The following is a 17,365-nucleotide window of genomic DNA, read 5'->3' as shown; positions in this document are numbered from 1 at the left end:
CCCCCCCCCCCCCCCCCCGAGTCTTCCATTTTCTCTTACCAACTAATTCAATACCCCTCAATAATGCTGCTCAACACACCCATAGCACCCCATGCTTTATTTTTCTTGTTCTTATGCTGTTGCTTTGTTTGTTTCTTAAAGCCTGTGGTACATCTGGCGAGGCGGCCAAAGTCAAATGAACTACCACGCTTGTGTGTGGTTAATCTGAATTATAAAAAAACAAAACACACACACACAAAAAAAAAAAAAAAAAATAGAGGGTTTTGTTGAAACATTATATTGTTTCCATTCTAGTGAATGGAGACTCCTACCCAGAGGGATCAGAGGGACCTTCAGAAGGAGTCACAGCCGTTGGAGGTGCTTCTGAATCTTTGCACCCATTCGCTTGAAAAGGAAATGGCGGTTGGGAGTGACAGCACCGGATTCCACTCTGTTCGCATGTATTTGTGTGTGCAGAGGATGCGCTGTCATTCTGGCGTGCACTGAAGGACGCAGGGCTGCTGGAGGAGGTGATTGAGGACTTCCAGAAGGAGCTCCAAGAGGTTCTAAAGGGGTTACATGAAAGAGTGTGTGAGCCATCACTGCAGGTCAAAGGTTAGAATCCCATTAAGTGAAGAGGTTGTTTTCTGATTTGCCAAGGCTTGAGCGAGGCCATTTGATCCAGTATCGCAACAACCAGCTGACACATTTGACATGGAGTGTTTTGTTTTGCCAGATGCTGCTTTGCTCGACAGCATCGTGCACAACTTTGGAATGCTGGATCTTGTGAAGAAGGTTTTGAGCAGTCATAAGAGCCAGATGGACCATTACAGAGAGCAGTACACCAGCAGCCTCGTTGGTCAGTGTATGTTGAAACACACTGTTTTTATGAGGGCTCGGCAAACTTTTGTGCTCAAAAGCTTAATGTAATTTTTGAAAGGGACTGATGGGCCAGGCTGTACATTGATATTTTTTTGATTTACAATAAAACAACCCAACAATGGTTGAATTAGATAAAAGTAAAGATAATTATTACAAATTACTTTTTTTTTTTAATGTTGGGGAAAAACATTTAAATTAATGATACCGATATGACAGGACTCCTGATCATGTAAATGCTCATTGGGGATATACAGTACACTGGTGTAAATGATATATTTCTCAGATAGTTGCAAAAACATTTGATAATTTTCAAGTTATCAACTGTTAGAGAAGAGCCAGAATCGGATCCTGCACCTCTGCACTGTGAGGCGGACGTGCTAACCTACCTGCAAGTTAAATATGAAGAGACTAATAATGGCAATATGGACTCCACTAAGAAGATGAAGTAGTCCTAAAACGCTTGGTCAACACCAACGCATGCACTTGAAAAAAGTATTCGGTCACTACACTGATGTTGGATGAACATTGAATGAAGATTAATGTAATAACAATACTGTTTTGGGGTAGCATCTAACGCAAATAAGCATATGCAATAAACTGGTGGAGGAGAAACTGTACAGTACATGTACTGTACGTTAAAATGTACACAAAAACGGCTCATTGTTTTTCTTAATTTTAAATAGGTTTAAAAAAAAAATTGTCAACATTGAGTTATAAAAAATAGTTATGTTGTGAAATTTTTCAGCCATACGCACAGCCCTACTAAGCATGTTAAAAAAGTTGTTTATTTTATCTTTATATTTACCATATTATTTGACTTTTTCATAGTTGTGTTGACTTCTTATTAAAGATTACATAATATATGTTCAAATAAAATTCTGCCTTTTTTTCCCCCTCCGGGTCTTTATTTTCAATCGTTCAGACTTATTTTCAATCGTTCAAAGGAAAAAACATAATATATATCGATATCAACCAACATTATATACTTTTCAGCCTATTTTCATCATAACACTCCTCAAGAGAAATTTTTAATTCGATGACTTTGTATCCCTGAAGATGTTTTTGACTCAGTTTAAAAGAATCAGGTTTTTGAGAAACTTTTTTTTGACGCATTAAACCTTGTGCAATAAGGATTTTACCATGAATTGTAATTCATAACTGACATTAAGGAGGGAAAAATCCATCTATTGCTGAACCTAAGACTTAATTATTTCATGTTTTATTATTATTGTACACAAAAAAATATTTGGAAAAGTTTACTTGCATCTCTGATTAAGAAAAAAAACGTTAAAAATTGGTTGGCCAGTATAACTTGGAATGTGGTGTATATGAAGGCTGATTCCTGCAAAAAGAGACATAACTAATGTTTGGCTCTTTCTTGTGTCCATTTACAGCTCTTGAGCAACAGTGTGATGAGCACAGGAAGCGAGCCAAGGAGCTGAAAAGCAAATCTCAACACCTCAACAACGTCCTGATGAACCTCACGCCTGCAGCCCCGGCGCCCAAACGCTCCCGGATGAGCCGCATTGTCGGTCCCGCGCCCACACAGGTCGCGGTGCCTCTCAGCCAGCTGAGCGCCGTGCCACTCGGCAAGCTCCTGACCGTGGCGGGACCTCCAACTACCACAAACCTGGGGGGCTACACTCTGCTGACCTCGCCGCTCAACGGCTCGGACCTGGCGGCCGACGCTTCCAACCTGACGGTGCTCTCCGCCGTGGCGGGTCAAGAGGGGACGTCTTCAGAGAGCGGCACTGTCGTCTCTTCGACCTTTGTCAAAATGGTTAGTCCTCATTTCCAGTTGGTGACGCTGCAGGGCCTGGCCGCCGCACAAAACACAAGCATCGCACAGCCGGTCGGCACCATTGCTGTGGTGGACGCCACGGCAACAACCACAGACATTTTCCTACAGGGAGTCCACGCTGGTGAGAATGAAGAAGGTCAGCACAATGAGGTGAGAGCGGATGACATGCAGCAGCTGGTGGAGCAGCAATGATGGCAAATTCGCATTTCCTATGTTCAGGGACACATTGGAGGGAGGGGGGGGTGTCTTTGTTTGAAATGAGAACATTTTTGTTGATTAATGTATTTAAGACCATTGCAGTATTGAGCTTTTTCCTCATCCATTTAGAATAATACAGTTGCCGATGAAAGGTTATTCAGTGACTCCCCGCACTTAGCGGTTTGGCATTCGTAAATTTGTTTATTTGCAGATTTATTTTATTTATTTATTTTTTTAGACAATCCTCTGTTATTTGCTGAAAAGCTCACATTTTCACTGAGGTCAAAGCAATAGAAGTATTGCTTTACCTCAATTTTGTGGCATCTTGGTACTAATGAATTACGTTGAAATGGGTTAAGAAGCTTTATTTGGACAAAAGTCGCCCTTGGATGCCATCTTGTGGCATTCATAAATATCAACGTTTTTCGAATGGTGCCAATTGCTAACGGATTTTTCACTATTTGCGGCAGCGCTCGGTCACTCACAAATAGCGGGGTTTCACGGTACAAAATTTGAGGCTTCCTTGAAAAGGCAGCAACTCAATTTTTGTCATTGTTCACCAGATAACAAGGCATTGTTGTGAAGGATTGTGCTTATCTGTGCTAAGTTTGAGCATCCTTTGTTAGATACCATTATCTTTTTGCGACATTGGGAATCGGAACTCAGAAAGTGCCTCAACCAAAGATATATTTGCCTTGTAGTAAACAGTCACCAGCCAAGAGAAAAGAACACGAACACACTCATGGATGTCCTGCCGGTGTTTCCCGTGTTGTGTTCCTCTTGGTTGAGTTCCTTGTCTACCAGCATGTTGCCATGCTACTTATACTGACGATCAACAAAATGTTTCAAATACTTTACTTTTGGTTTGATAGTCTGAATTGCTCATCAAGATGTGTTGTAAATATACCTTTGTGTTGAACATGAATTATTTGATTTGGACATTTTAATTTATGAAATAAATGCTTTAGTGCATATTGCATATGAAAAATTCTATCCATTTTAATGACTTGGTATGGTTTTGCATTACTTGTGTTAATTTTCAGAGAAAATAGCAATTAGAGGTTGTCAAAAGTGTAAAAAAACAGTCTGGCAAGATCTTTACACTTTATAAAATCAAATGGAGTTCAATTAATTCATGTTAATAATAGCTAAAAGAAGTTTGAGTTTCACCTTCCCTACCGGTATAAGAGCCTTCAAAACGGCCATTTAGAATCTGATAGGATAGAGATGAAATGTGCATTACACATTTTGTTTGAATTAGCTTAAATTAAAAGCGAAGTGTTTGCATCTTTTGTCCATTTAAATATAGCAATGTTTTGTATCTAGATATGGCTCATACTAGATCCTTACCTGAAAGAACATAATAGAAATAAACATAAAACTCCCGCTCTTTAATAAATTCAGGGTGCTGAGTCAAACAAGCCGACTTCAGTCAGTGAAAACTACAGTTACAATCTTCACGTGAAAGTAATTGGGGCGCCTGAAAATGTATCCCTTTGTGCATTTTTCTTGGCCACAAGATGGCATTAAAGACATGCTAACTGGGGAAAATGTACAGGTACACTGAAAATATATGTCTTTGTATTCTCTATTTTATGAGTGATAAAACGAGCCCATGTCCAATTTGTTTTATCTTCTAGGTTGAGTCCTCTTCGGTTCCATTTTAGAACTCTGGACGAATCATATCAAATAAAATGGCCATTCTTTACCATCAGCACTTTCGATAAAATATAAGGAAAATATTTACATTCGTCCAATATTGTTGGTGGAGAATAAATAAGATTTTATTTAACTTTATGGACAGAATTTGCAGTCTTAGTTTTATTGGTGGTTTTATTAAACAAGCAACAACCTCGAACTAAATGACTAACGGCACAGATGAGAAGGCAGCGAGTACAGCAGGCATGATTTTGTGTTAAATAGAAGTCGAAGTAAAGTGCGCTCTATACACAGTTCATCTCGTTTCTCGACTGCGGTCGTCGTAGTCGGAAGAGAAAGGCTCCTCGGCGGAGCGCACCGAGATCTTGAAGTGACGACGCAGGAAGCCACCGTAGCGCTTGTCCCACTTGATGTTGTTCACTTTGGGTCTGATTCGCCTCATGAAGCCCCCGTAGCGCTTCTGAAGCTCCTCGGGCTCGCCTCTCTTGGACTTGGTGCCGAACTTGCGTAAAAAGCCGCCGTAACGTTTCACGTGATCGTGGCCGCGCGGCGCGTCTCCCTCCGAGCTGTCCTCCGCTTCTTCTGCCACCTCGTCCGCTACTCTCTCCCCGGTCTTTTTCTTAAACAAGTCCGCCACTTTGGCTGCGACGTACTTGTCCCGCCATGGGGAGGAGAGTAGCTCCTTGGTGCTCTGGTCCAGCCTCTTCATTAACTGCGCGTCGGCTTGTTTGCTGCCCCTTTCCTCCGCTTCATCCCCTTGCGCCTTCTCACCTTCGTAGATCACGTCCTCCAGCCGCTCACACAGCGCCGGTTCATCCTCACACAACACCCCGCACCACTGCAAAACAACCACGGACAAGTGTCACGTTCCTATCAGAAATAAAATACAACTCTCTTCCAAAAAACACATCCAAATCTTTTTATTTTTAACATGTTTTTATTTGTATCCAAATATGTGCTCGAAATGACATTTGGAATTTGGGGGTTGTCAGTATTTTTAATAATAAAATTTAAATGTTCATTTTTCTTGAACAGTCCCTGGAAAAATCTGCGAAAATGATCATTTTCCAATTAATTTATTTCCCCCCCAGAGCTGTGTGTAATGAGAGAACAATGTATGCATTAAAACAACTTCATTCGTAAAGATGTATAAATGCATTACACAGACCATCATTTCCATCAGGGTACATTAAATGAAAATGCGATGAAACCATAATAAAGATGAGTTTGATATAGTATAAGATCAGATGTTATCTTTTCAAGCATTCCTTCATTCATTTTTTGTCTCCAATAGTGTTGAAAACCTTCATGACAGCAGTAAAAGAGCTTGATATGAAGTGATATAGTATTCGATAATCCAAAAAAATCCATGAAATGACTCAATTTAATAAATGCAAGTGCACACTATAGACTCACATCCTTTGCAAAATGACACAATTGCACATTTATAATTTTTTTAAAGATACCTGTATACTATTCATCCCTTGAAGGAAATTCAAATTCACCCATAGTATGTAAAACAAACTATACCTCAACCAACCTAAAAAAAATTACATTTCATGAGAACTTGTAGTGTATATTAACCCATCTTCTTACCAAGCTACTGTCGGCGCTGTTGGGTTTGAGGATATGCTGCAAGCACTTGTGACACTGTGAAGAACAATGTGCGTGCATAGAGTGGGGCAAGCTCAGCATCAGCACCAGGACATACCACTCCATCCTTCAGCAGATTCCTGAGAATGCACATAAGGACCAGAAGTGGTTGAATTATAAATATGTTGCTGAGAGGGTCAACCTCAAGATGATTGGAAAAAGTATGTAACTCTTATTTCTGAGAAAAGGTCCAGAATACAACTGCAAAAGTGAGTACATAATATGTTGTTAAAATACAATGAAGACAATCACGAAAGTTTGTGGTGTACCTCAAGAGTTGATCAAATGTGCAGAGGTGCTTCCACCATCAAATGTCTGCTTGCTCTCCTCCCTCTTGACTCTGGTGCTTGTTTTCTCTTCGTTGCCTCTCTTTTTATCACCGTGATCACGACAGTGTCACTGCATGCGCATCAACGCAGTTCCCCAGTGCACCAATGAGAGAGAACCATAGTCCGTAAATATGCTTGGGGAGTTTCTGACAACACTCGCGCACAGAAAAGAGGGCATGGGGTAAGAGATGGGGTAATCACGCACTCTGTCCAACATTTATCATAGCCTATGTCTCAAGATTTCAACTGAGAACAATGCTTCGTTTTTGAGTATAATTTTGAAAGGATAGGCTACAGCCTATGAGAAAGGAGACGTCGAATAGTCTAAATATGCCTCTGCTACACCAACATAACAACTGAACAGTCGTTTTCTATCTTTAAATCTCTCAACCAGGGGCGATTCTAGGATCAGAGGTTTAAGGGTGCTACAGAGAGGTATATGGGTGCTACAAAGACTGGCAAGACAGGGGGCTGTATGTTAAGGTGAGGGTGTGGGGGATTTGTTAGAAGCGGTGCATCGACCTGCCCTGACCACTCCAGAAAACAACAAAACGTGCACAGAAAGTTTGTGAGTAAACCAAATCTGATAAAGGGTAATGGTACTTTAAATGATGAGCCACAGCACAGGAGAAAAGGATTGTAATGATAAAATATCAATAGATGGAAATCCTAATAATATCTTGTGGAGGACGTCTTTTGATACAGCAGTTCCTCAACATAAACAGTGACAATATGAATGTTTCTGGAATAAACCCCTCTTCAGTGAGTACATTTTATACCATTTCTTTTTTCTACACAGGCAGTCACATCCTCTTCTTCTTCTCCTCAGATAGTGATATTTATTTATTTATTTATTTATTTATTTATTTATTGATTGATTGATTGGGGGTGCTATTCTTTTCAAAGGTACTTTGGGACCCCTAAAAATTGGGCTATGTGCTCAGGTATTGTTCATAGGTCGATGATGCCGGGAGCTTGTTCAAAAGTAACGTGTGACTCAAATATCAGTAATGATTCATCTAACTCAAGACTTTTCTCAGTGAAGTAATCTGACTACAGTGACTTTGAAAGATCACAATTCATTACTGTATAGCAATGAACGATGCAGCGACCAAAAAAACTTACTGTCGCTTACCATTCATTCACTCCAGTATACGTTTTTACAGTTCTTTACTGTCGCTTGGGTGGACCAGTAAGAGACATTTGACAACACTCGAATAGGAATCGCGTATTTTTCAAACATTCTTTTACCTATCGTGTGTACGTGGAACAAAACTAATAATTAACAAATAATAAAATACTGGAGGAGACCCCATTCCTAAATAAATCTAACAACTGTACATTATGGAACTCATGCCAATGAGGAGCTACAGTGTTTACAGCTTGAACTGAAGCATTCTGGGACTCTACAATTTGCCTTACGCCTGGGAGAGTAATATCACATATGTACTATGTCATATTTTGACCACATTAAAAATAACAATGGAGGAAGGGGAGAGATTCGTGTTTTAGGGCTGCAAATCATTTTTTGGATTTGTGTCAGCTAAAGAAAATTTACGGTGCCTATTCTGTGCTGTCGACAAAGTGTTAGCTAGCTTCAAAAATACAACCAGCATGTCCAAAACACACACACACACACACACACACACACACACACACACACACACACACACACACACACACACACACACACACACACACACACACACACAGTTGGCAGCACATTCAAGCTCAAAGAGAAAGACCCACAAGGGTGTGTGACTCTATAAGGTCCCCAAATTTAATGAAGGAAAGTTTAAAGAACATCAGGTTTGGCGATAATCTCCACAGGATTAGGAGTATTATTTTCATCAGATTAGAATTTAAAACATACTATACCAGCTGCAATGCCTTGCTGATGTGTGAGCACATTTTGACTGAGCAGGAATGGTCAGATTAAATAAAAGACACATGCGATGTCGCACTGCGTCCAATAGATTTATCCAGCGGTCATTACCAAGTTGGAACTGTTACGATATGTGACATGAGGACAACTACTCTGTCCTCAGTGGAGGCAGATGGGATGAAAACGTACAACAGACAGCAACAAGTTGTTTTCAATAACGTAAAATCCCTCCCTTAATGTATTCTCTGGAGTGAAAATAATGAAGGAATCAATACGCCCTGTCTATGAAAGGAACGCCGAGGACACTTCCTGTGGTGTGAATATAATGAATTATACAAAGGGAGACATCAATGCATTTTTTTTCCTCTCCTGTCATTCCATTCAGTCATTCTTGTGAAGATCAAGGTGGTATATTTGCACACGAGAAGAGGGGTCCTGCCATGTAGAAACGTTAAATCTAAACGTACTGTACTTAGGTGCAACCACCAGAGGTCTGTTTAAATGGAGGCAAGTAGTTTTCCATTTCCGCCTTGACATCAAACCAACACTTTTTGCCAGTTATGATCTGCTTATAGTTCCCAAAAGGGGCACACGGTCACATTCAAAATGTTTCCCAGGTGGCACTGAATCTGTCAACCAGCTTTAGAAAACATACGGTATATACTGCTCCATTTAGCATTCATTGATGCGAATCAAGCCATTCACGTGTACACCGGAATGAATGAGACATTGAGTGTTTTAAGTGATATATTCGTATTATAACTGAATGGGCTGTGAGAATGTCCCCAAATTGCACCCATTGTGTATCATTTAAAAAAATGTTTTGTCTGTGGCAGTATGGTGATCTTGTGGTGCCTCTGAGGTTTGGAGTTTAAATCTCAGCTGCTTCAGTCGATGTAAATGGTTGTCTCTATGTGCCCTGCGACTGGCTGACAACCAGTCCAGAGTGTACCCTACTTCCCGGCCAAAGTCAGCTGATACTGGCTCGATGTCACCCGCGACCCTTAAGAGGATAAGCCGTATAGAAAATGGAAATACCAAACCCTACTGGGGCCCCACAACCTGGATCTTAAGGGATGTAAACAAATTCCATTTTTATGTCTCATGAAGGCTAATTTGTAATGAGGTAAGTGATGTGTCTTGCACTCACGATATCATTTGCTGTCTGTGCTACTGCAATCATTTCCCAATCCTCCTTAAACCACAGAAAGAATCATTAACCTTGGCTCACTTGTATCTCTGTCGCTTCTCAGTGATGTCAAGTTAATACGATTGGGTGGCAATGTCTCAGTCATTGCCAGGGCAACCTCGGGCCCTGCTTTATTTCAATAATTAAATCACCTAGTTCGAATAATTACACAGCACAATAATAAGTGAGAAAGTGAAAATTGTTAAATAAACACCGTAAACATTTTCTCCTGCATGTACTCCCCACCCCAAGTCTCAATCAGCATGCACTCATTCATTGAGGAAGCCGAAGAACACGCAGAGGTCGCGCGCTTATTGTGGCTGCACAAAGGATCTTTTTTGTCATTGAGCAACGTTATTTTCCAGTTAATAAAGTCTTTGAAGATGTAATTGACTTCTCAGATGGTATACATAACAACTATCTTAATTACTGCACCAATCAAGTGCTTGTATATGAAATGCGTTGTAGAAATGAATCTGCCTCGCCCTGCCTTGCCTTCAGTGGAACCAACATGCAAGTTTTTGCAATGTGTGAGTACCTATTTTAACCCTCTAAAAACAAATCGACCGCCATGTATGTCGAATTTTGAGTCAGTATCAGCAGAGAGGCTTATGTCCAGCGCAGGCTGTGTCCTCTGGCCGTAAACATCCAAAAGCAAATCCATTTTGCTTTTATAATGGTAGGAGTGAACTTCCTTCAAATCACTGCACTTAAATTTTGCGTTTCGCCACTGTTTCTACGAAGTGCTTCAACTTCAGGCAAGCGTAAGACGCTAATCCAGGCCCAGCCCAATGCTGTTTATTTGAACAGCCATATATTCCGCTTTCTTTTCTTTCGGCAGAGTAACAACTAACTGATAACACCACTGTTATTCTGAAACACAACCGTACATGTTCGCATGCTACGATATGTCACTGTCTGCTTCACAAGGTCATGCGTAATTGGCATAGTACAAGATCTCTTCAGCACTCACCCTTCCCAGGCGTGTTTGCATTTACATTCCCCAGTAACCTAGAGACATCTGCATTTCAGATCCAGCATTAGCTCACTACTCCCACATACTGTAATAAACACGCACAAACACACACCTCTCAGCCTTATCTTACTCATCATGGTCATCTGTTTGAATTTAAAAAAAAAAAAGACGCTTCACACATGTATCAGTAAGGTCTGTTATGACACAAAAGTAAGGGGGGGCACACAAGCAACCTTAGCTCTGAATCCGATGTTCATGTATCCATAGCAGCAGTAAAGAAAAGCTTCCATTAACACCATAAATAATCCTTTCTGAGGGACAAAGTGAATCATAAACTAAGGGAACCTCAAAATGTTTTATAACAGAGAGTGTAAGTATGACCTTGACGTCATTCAAATCACACTGTGGTCCACAGCAAATTACAAAGGTGAGGACTTAAATGTGCATGAAGCTAAATAGTTCACTTAAGTCGTGCGGTGCCAAAGCAAGTTTTTTGATTCAATGCTTGCCGCAAAAGCAGACCAAATTTAACCTTGCCGCAGAATACCTCCTGAAACAAAATGCCAACAGAATAAGACTGCTGAATGTGTCACACTAATTGACAACTGTAATTGGCAACTTGATCACGAAGTGCTGACTTCACGAGTGAAAATACAATTATCATTCATTCTTGTCTCTGCCGACGCTCATATACACCTACCTTTGATCCCGGTTGGCATGATAATGAAAGCTGTACTTTGCATTGGCTCGGTGGGAGATGAGGCGGGGTGAGCAGGGGGTTATTTACATTAGACAGGACCACCCCCCAAAAACAGGGTAACTTTAGGATGTAAAGTGTTCCGGAATGGTATGAGACAAGCGTATCGCACACATTATTAAGACACTCGGGAACCAATGTTCCACCGAAGATGCACTCGTGAGCAATTGCGCACTTCTCTCACCCTCTCAGCGCACACGGTGAGAGCTGGCGCGCACCACGCACACACTACATTTCTACACTCATCCCATCATTTCCACCTCACTTTAATCTACAAACAGGACGCCAGACTATTCCCACTTCCATTCCAGTTTCCGTAGTGGGACCGAAGGTGCGCGCTCAGTTGTTCTACGACAGTTTGATGCATAGATTGACACACATTCATTCACACTCCACAGACGAGAGGCGGCAGGCGGCGCCCCGACCCGCTCCATTCAGGAAGTCCAAACATGAACATCTTTTACGAGGCCCTTGAAGGAGGCTCTTTCGCGCGTTTCAAAAGTCAGGCGACTCGTATTTTTGGTGTTTTATTAAATGACATATTTTCTATTATTTATGAGTGGACAATGTGTGACCGTAGACTGGCTTAATTAATTATGCTTACAATAACTTGCGTGGTAAAATAGAAGTAACAAACTTAGGCCAATTTTATTCATGCCATAAATCTCCATTTGATGATATGTTCTATTTTGACATCAAGGTAATTTGAATTTTTTTGCATGACATAAACCATCACGTACCTTGTTATGATCGCAGGTTTTGGACAGCTGTGATACTGGTTTGACCGCCATGTGCATGTCTGATATTGCTCAACATGGTCCAAGGAGTGCTCATGAAGTTTGTGTGAATGGTCAGACGGATAGCACATTGCCGGGAACTGTTTTAATTCTGAGCAAAAAATGGCATTATATGAACACAGGAAACCAAAACTTGAGACGGAATGTAGGAAAGGAACAGCTCATGATCCAAAGCATACCACATCATGTGATGACGATAGTAGAGGCAGGGTTATGGCAGGGGCATGTATATTTGCTAATCTCAAGGAAATAGAGCAGTGATTTCCAATTCATGTTTTACTCCAAGTGGCATCTCAAAAAAAAAACTACTTGGCTATCTTAGTACCACCATTAGGACCAACATTTAATTACAGGAACATCAAAGCAAGGTTTTATTCTTAACAGCGATTCAATATTATTGAAAGCCACTGTAACATTATGCACAGTTTTAAAATCAAACGTCGGAAATTTAATAACTGCATTTAGATTACGATTCAAGTAAAGTGCATTGCACATAAAAGTTAAATAAAAATTGTACCTTAGAAAATATTTGAAAACCAACACTTGGAAAAGATAATTGTACAAACTTCAATTCCAATGAAGTTGGGATGTTGTTTAAAATGAAAAAATATTTGTAAAAAAAAAAATTAAAACCTCAAACATCTTCTACTTACAGTGCATTCGATTTAATAAAACGGTAGGTTGAAAAGGATTTGCAAATAACTGTATTCAGGTTTTTTTGTTTGTTTGCTTTGTTTTTTGTCCCAACTTAATTGGAATTGGGATTTGCACTGAAAAATCAAACACAACTGAGCTGTACTTAACAAATGTAACACACTGGATTGAAAAAAAGGTTTCATTGTTTAAAAAAATTCAAATAAAATAACAACCGGGCCAGGCTAATAGGAAAAAAGACACCTGTGCAGAATGTCTTTGGAGCTGTATCAGCAGTTTCAGCCAAGAAGTCACTCATTTTAAAAATTCTAAAATAACTGCTTTTCTTTAGTTTTGAGAATTGCTTCTTTCTGTGGTGGCTATTTCATTCTCTTGACCTCACCTGACACTCACTATCTTACTTATCAGACAGTGACTGTGTGACTTCACTTGTCTCCCATTCTGCCTCACCTCAAGGAGCATTACAGACAGTTTTTGAGATGATCTTGCCTTGTTCCCAATTGAGCTCAACAGGATATGTCTGGATTTCGGGGGAAGCTGCGGTCTTTATTTGCACTTCGCGACCAATTTAACAGAATTTTGATGACGCTCTAATCTTAACACCGTCCATTTATAATTCTTGTACGGTAAGTTTCCAAACCAAGAGTGCACATCCACAGCTGGTTAAGGTAACCAACAGAAAAGGGATTGTTACAGTGAGGCGATTTTATCATGTGGTGCAATAGTGTGATCTTTGGGTGTACAGTTTAAGTCCAGGCGAGGCAAGGCGGCTTTATGTATAGAGCACATTTCGCACACAAGCCAAATTCAATGTGCTAGCTGGCACTTTTGGAGTGCTTTTGTAAAGAAGGGGTAAATATTCCCAAGTCAACATAGAATCCCACTCAAAAAGATTCTAATATAAGTTTAAAAATATATATTTTCCCCATTTTACACACTAATTCATTCACAATTTCACAACAAATAGCTGTTTACTTAATGTTGTTTATAAGTGAAACTAAAAAAATGCTCAGAACAGTGTGTGATTAAACAAAATGAATAATCATGATAATTTGAGAAATTTAAATCACGTTTTTGCATTATTTGTTGTATCACTGAGTAAGCCCAAGGATATTCTTCAGGATTTTTAGTCACACAAAGCTTGATAATATGATTTTGATTTGTGGTGCTGTCTGTACTTACTTGTTCCTATGAGGGAAATAAAAGTCATTGCTTGACTGCATCTGCTGACTCGCAGGTCTGTATCAATTACACTTTGAGTCTTCTGGTAAGCTATTATTGATTTTCTGATCTGATGGAAAATGATGAACCCACTGAAATATTACAGTCTTCAATTCTTTTTTTTCTGTGAAGACTGTATTGTCAATTTGTTTTCAACAACTCTCCTTTTCATTCTTTTTTTGAAGATATGATGGAAAATGTACATTTTGTCCATTTTGCAAGTACTGTATCGTTTACATCAAATCTGAGAGTAGTTCTATTGTCACTCCCTCCTGTTCTTGGCATCCCGTTTGGACTGTCTCGTTGAGCTGCTGTCATTTAATTCCAAAACAGGTGACTATGGGGCATCATGTGTATTTGCTGTACTTACAAATATGCATTCGAACTGATAATGTTGGAAATGTTTTGATCTGCAAATTTTATTTTATTTTTTTTACACCGGTGACTTTCCTCTAATTTTGGCTGCAAAGTAAGCAGACGTCAGCTGCCAAAGGAAGAAAATAAAACTGAGTTAACTGACTCACATTTTTTAATGCTTTATACAATTTAAATTGTATAAAGCATATATAATACCAATATAATAAGTTATTATTGTATTTTTAAACAGCATAGGCCATGCCTGTAATGTGCAGTATAGTTTATGTTTTCTAACTGTTAATGTTAAAATAAATTTAACGGGACTATGCATAACAATTTATATTATACATGTGACAGGAAGACATTGAAGAATGAAGGAAGTGACGACTCAAGAAGGTTTTCTTGTGTCCTGAATTAAAATCTGTATGATCTACAAAGGAGCTGGGACTAACAATAATATCTTCATCTATTCACCAACAGCAGTATTGGCCTTCAGGTTGCCGTGGTAACGTGGAGCTGTGGTTGAGTCAGAAACTGAAGTGAGCGTCCCTGAAACTTGTGAAAGATATTCATCCTGAAGCAAAATAATGGCAGAGCCGAGCTACGGCGCAGAACCTCTGCAGGCAGACAAACAGAAAGTACTGTGCAAGGTCAGAACCACGTACACACACACACACACACGCACACACACACACACACACACACACGCACACACACACACACACACACACACACACACACACACACACACACACACACACACACACACACACACACACATTCACACACACACACACACACAAGCGTACACAAATCGTGATCGTCAACAGCGCATGAATCCCCTCCGAATGATCATGATGTCTCACACCCCCACATCCCCATACAAACACCTCCTGTGCATCGCACAATGTCATTTAGCGAGACGAACGTATACACGGACCTTCATTAAGCTGTTTACTTTCCTTAAAAACCAAACCAAACCAAAAAAAAAAAAAAAAACCCAAACAAACAAAAATACGTTTTACATGACAAAAGAAGTAAAGTGTGACATGAAATGTTTACATACAAATTATACCTGCTCACCTGTTAGCAGCAGGCACATCCACTTAGGTTTTCCAGTAAAAAACAAAATTATTTATGCAATTATGAAAAAAGGTATATTGAAATTCATTTTTAAAAAATGATCATTTCTGTTAACACAGCCACATCAAGTCCCATCTTAAGTATTTGATGTTTTTTAAACGACAAAGTTTATTTATTTATGTATTTCTTTTTTTTTTTTAATAATTGGCCAAAGGAAATACTGTATAAATTTGAATCTTTTTATTAGATTGTCGAAGGTTTAAATGCAAATAATCTCATGATAATGACACCTACATGTTTAAATCAAATGCTGAAACAGTCGACCAGCAGTGCAATCCATCAAATTATACAGAACACATTAGGCACCGTCTCAAAATGTATTTCAGTTTTTAAAAAACGCATAAAATACGAACGTGAAATAATACATTGGCATAATAATGTGCTAAATGGTATAGAAATGTGACCCTTCCCCCACGTATAAACGTAATAAATACAGTAAACATTTATATTAAAACACAGTTAGGTGGTAACTCTGCTGCTTTCGTGTCCCACATGACGACGTGATTTGGTCGAGCGTCGCTCATCCCTCGGAAATGTCGTTTCATGTCAGCCAAGAGCTGTTATTCAAGTTGTAACCACAAGAGGTCAGAAATGCACCATTGTCTTTAGCCTGGTTAATGTCACTGGACTGCTGTGGTAGCTTGCCGATGACATATCGCTGCAAAGTGTGAGTCATTTAGTATTTCATTTTAATAATTTAGGAAATAAGACATAGCACCTGAGGATGGTAAACATTCATTAATTCCTTAAATGATCCTTGGGGCTCCCATTTGGCAATGGAGCAGCAATTTAACTGTTGTAGATTATGTATACACTGATGAAAAACATCCTTTTCAGACTTGACAACAAAAACAACAACATAGCTAATTCTACTTTGCGCCAATGTGATAAAGAACATGAAACAAAAATGGACAGTTTGCCTTATGTGGAAGCTCCAATTACCAGTGGAGCTCCATAACAGTCAATCTTTATATTTGTGAAGCAATATACTGTAGATCTGACAATTAATCGCCAAAAGTGGTCATCATGTTGCCCACATTTGGTCTGTAGTAGCAATAAAAATCTTTCCTCTGGGAATTCGGAGGTTTGCAGGTCTAATTTCCAAAACAAGAGTGTGTGTGTGTGTGTGTGTGTGTGTGTGTGTGTGTGTGTTAACTTTAGGCAGTCTGTATCATCCATCATCACTCTGAATGAATTATCTGTTATTTATTTTTTATTTTTTTGCAAATTTCAAATGAAACCATCTTTTGTTACCTAAATAAATGGTGATGAATTGTGGTGTTCTGCAGTTGGCAGTGCACACATCTCCATCCTGTTTGCTCGTGAGCAAAGCTCATGGCAATGTACTGCAACACAATATGACCAACATCATTAACAGAAGAAACTCTGTGTTATGGAATCGTTATGGGTTAAAGTGAAGACACTCACCTCAGAGATAAGTGCAGTAATCCTGCACATTTCCCACAGTGTCATACCACTGCCACCTCAATGCTTACCCATGTTGGAGAAACAAAACAGCAAACTAAGACATAGCACCTGAGGATGGTAAACATTCATTAATTCCTTAAATGATCCTTGGGGCTCCCATTTGGCAATGGAGCAGCAATTTAACTGTTGTAGATTATGTATACACTGATGAAAAACATCCTTTTCAGACTTGACGACAAAAACAACAACATAGCTAATTCTACTTTGCGCCAATGTGATAAAGAACATGAAACAAAAATGGACAGTTTGCCTTATGTGGAAGCTCCAATTACCAGTGGAGCTCCATAACAGTCAATCTTTATATTTGTGAAGCAATATACTGTAGATCTGACAATTAATCGCCAAAAGTGGTCATCATGTTGCCCACATTTGGTCTGTAGTAGCAATAAAAATCTTT

The 17,365-nt window shown here is 39.5% G+C and overlaps 2 protein-coding genes across 3 annotated transcripts in view; one reads left to right on the top strand and one right to left on the bottom strand.

Moving 5' to 3' along the window:
• The window catches only part of gmeb2 (glucocorticoid modulatory element binding protein 2), an 8,390-nt gene extending 4,238 nt beyond the window's left edge, over positions 1-4,152 (top strand). Inside the window, exons 7-10 of one of the 2 annotated variants that reach the window (XM_019891609.1) lie at positions 295-357; positions 457-594; positions 716-838; positions 2,256-4,152. In XM_019891609.1, coding sequence (XP_019747168.1) covers positions 295-357; positions 457-594; positions 716-838; positions 2,256-2,854 — 923 coding nt within the window. In that variant the 3' untranslated portion in view covers positions 2,855-4,152. Of the gene's footprint in view, positions 1-294; positions 358-456; positions 595-715; positions 845-2,255 lie in introns of both variants that reach the window. The other variant, XM_019891608.1, reaches the window with a different exon arrangement.
• A 507-nt stretch (positions 4,153-4,659) lies between these two features.
• On the bottom strand, positions 4,660-6,574 carry pdyn (prodynorphin). The gene is made up of 3 exons (XM_019891610.1): positions 6,442-6,574; positions 6,116-6,252; positions 4,660-5,357 (listed from the first exon to the last, which is right to left on the bottom strand). Exons 2-3 carry the CDS (start codon positions 6,236-6,238, stop codon positions 4,815-4,817), a joined length of 666 nt encoding a protein of 221 aa, XP_019747169.1. The 5' UTR covers positions 6,239-6,252; positions 6,442-6,574; the 3' UTR covers positions 4,660-4,814.
• Positions 6,575-17,365: the final 10,791 nt, after the last annotated feature.

Source organism: Hippocampus comes, unplaced genomic scaffold (assembly GCF_001891065.2).
Source record: "Hippocampus comes isolate QL1 unplaced genomic scaffold, H_comes_QL1_v1.1 scaffold174, whole genome shotgun sequence".
Classification (NCBI taxonomy): Eukaryota; Metazoa; Chordata; class Actinopteri; order Syngnathiformes; family Syngnathidae; genus Hippocampus; species Hippocampus comes.
The sequence above is the reverse complement of the archived record's forward strand: the minus strand, read 5'-3'. Positions and strand labels throughout refer to the sequence as shown.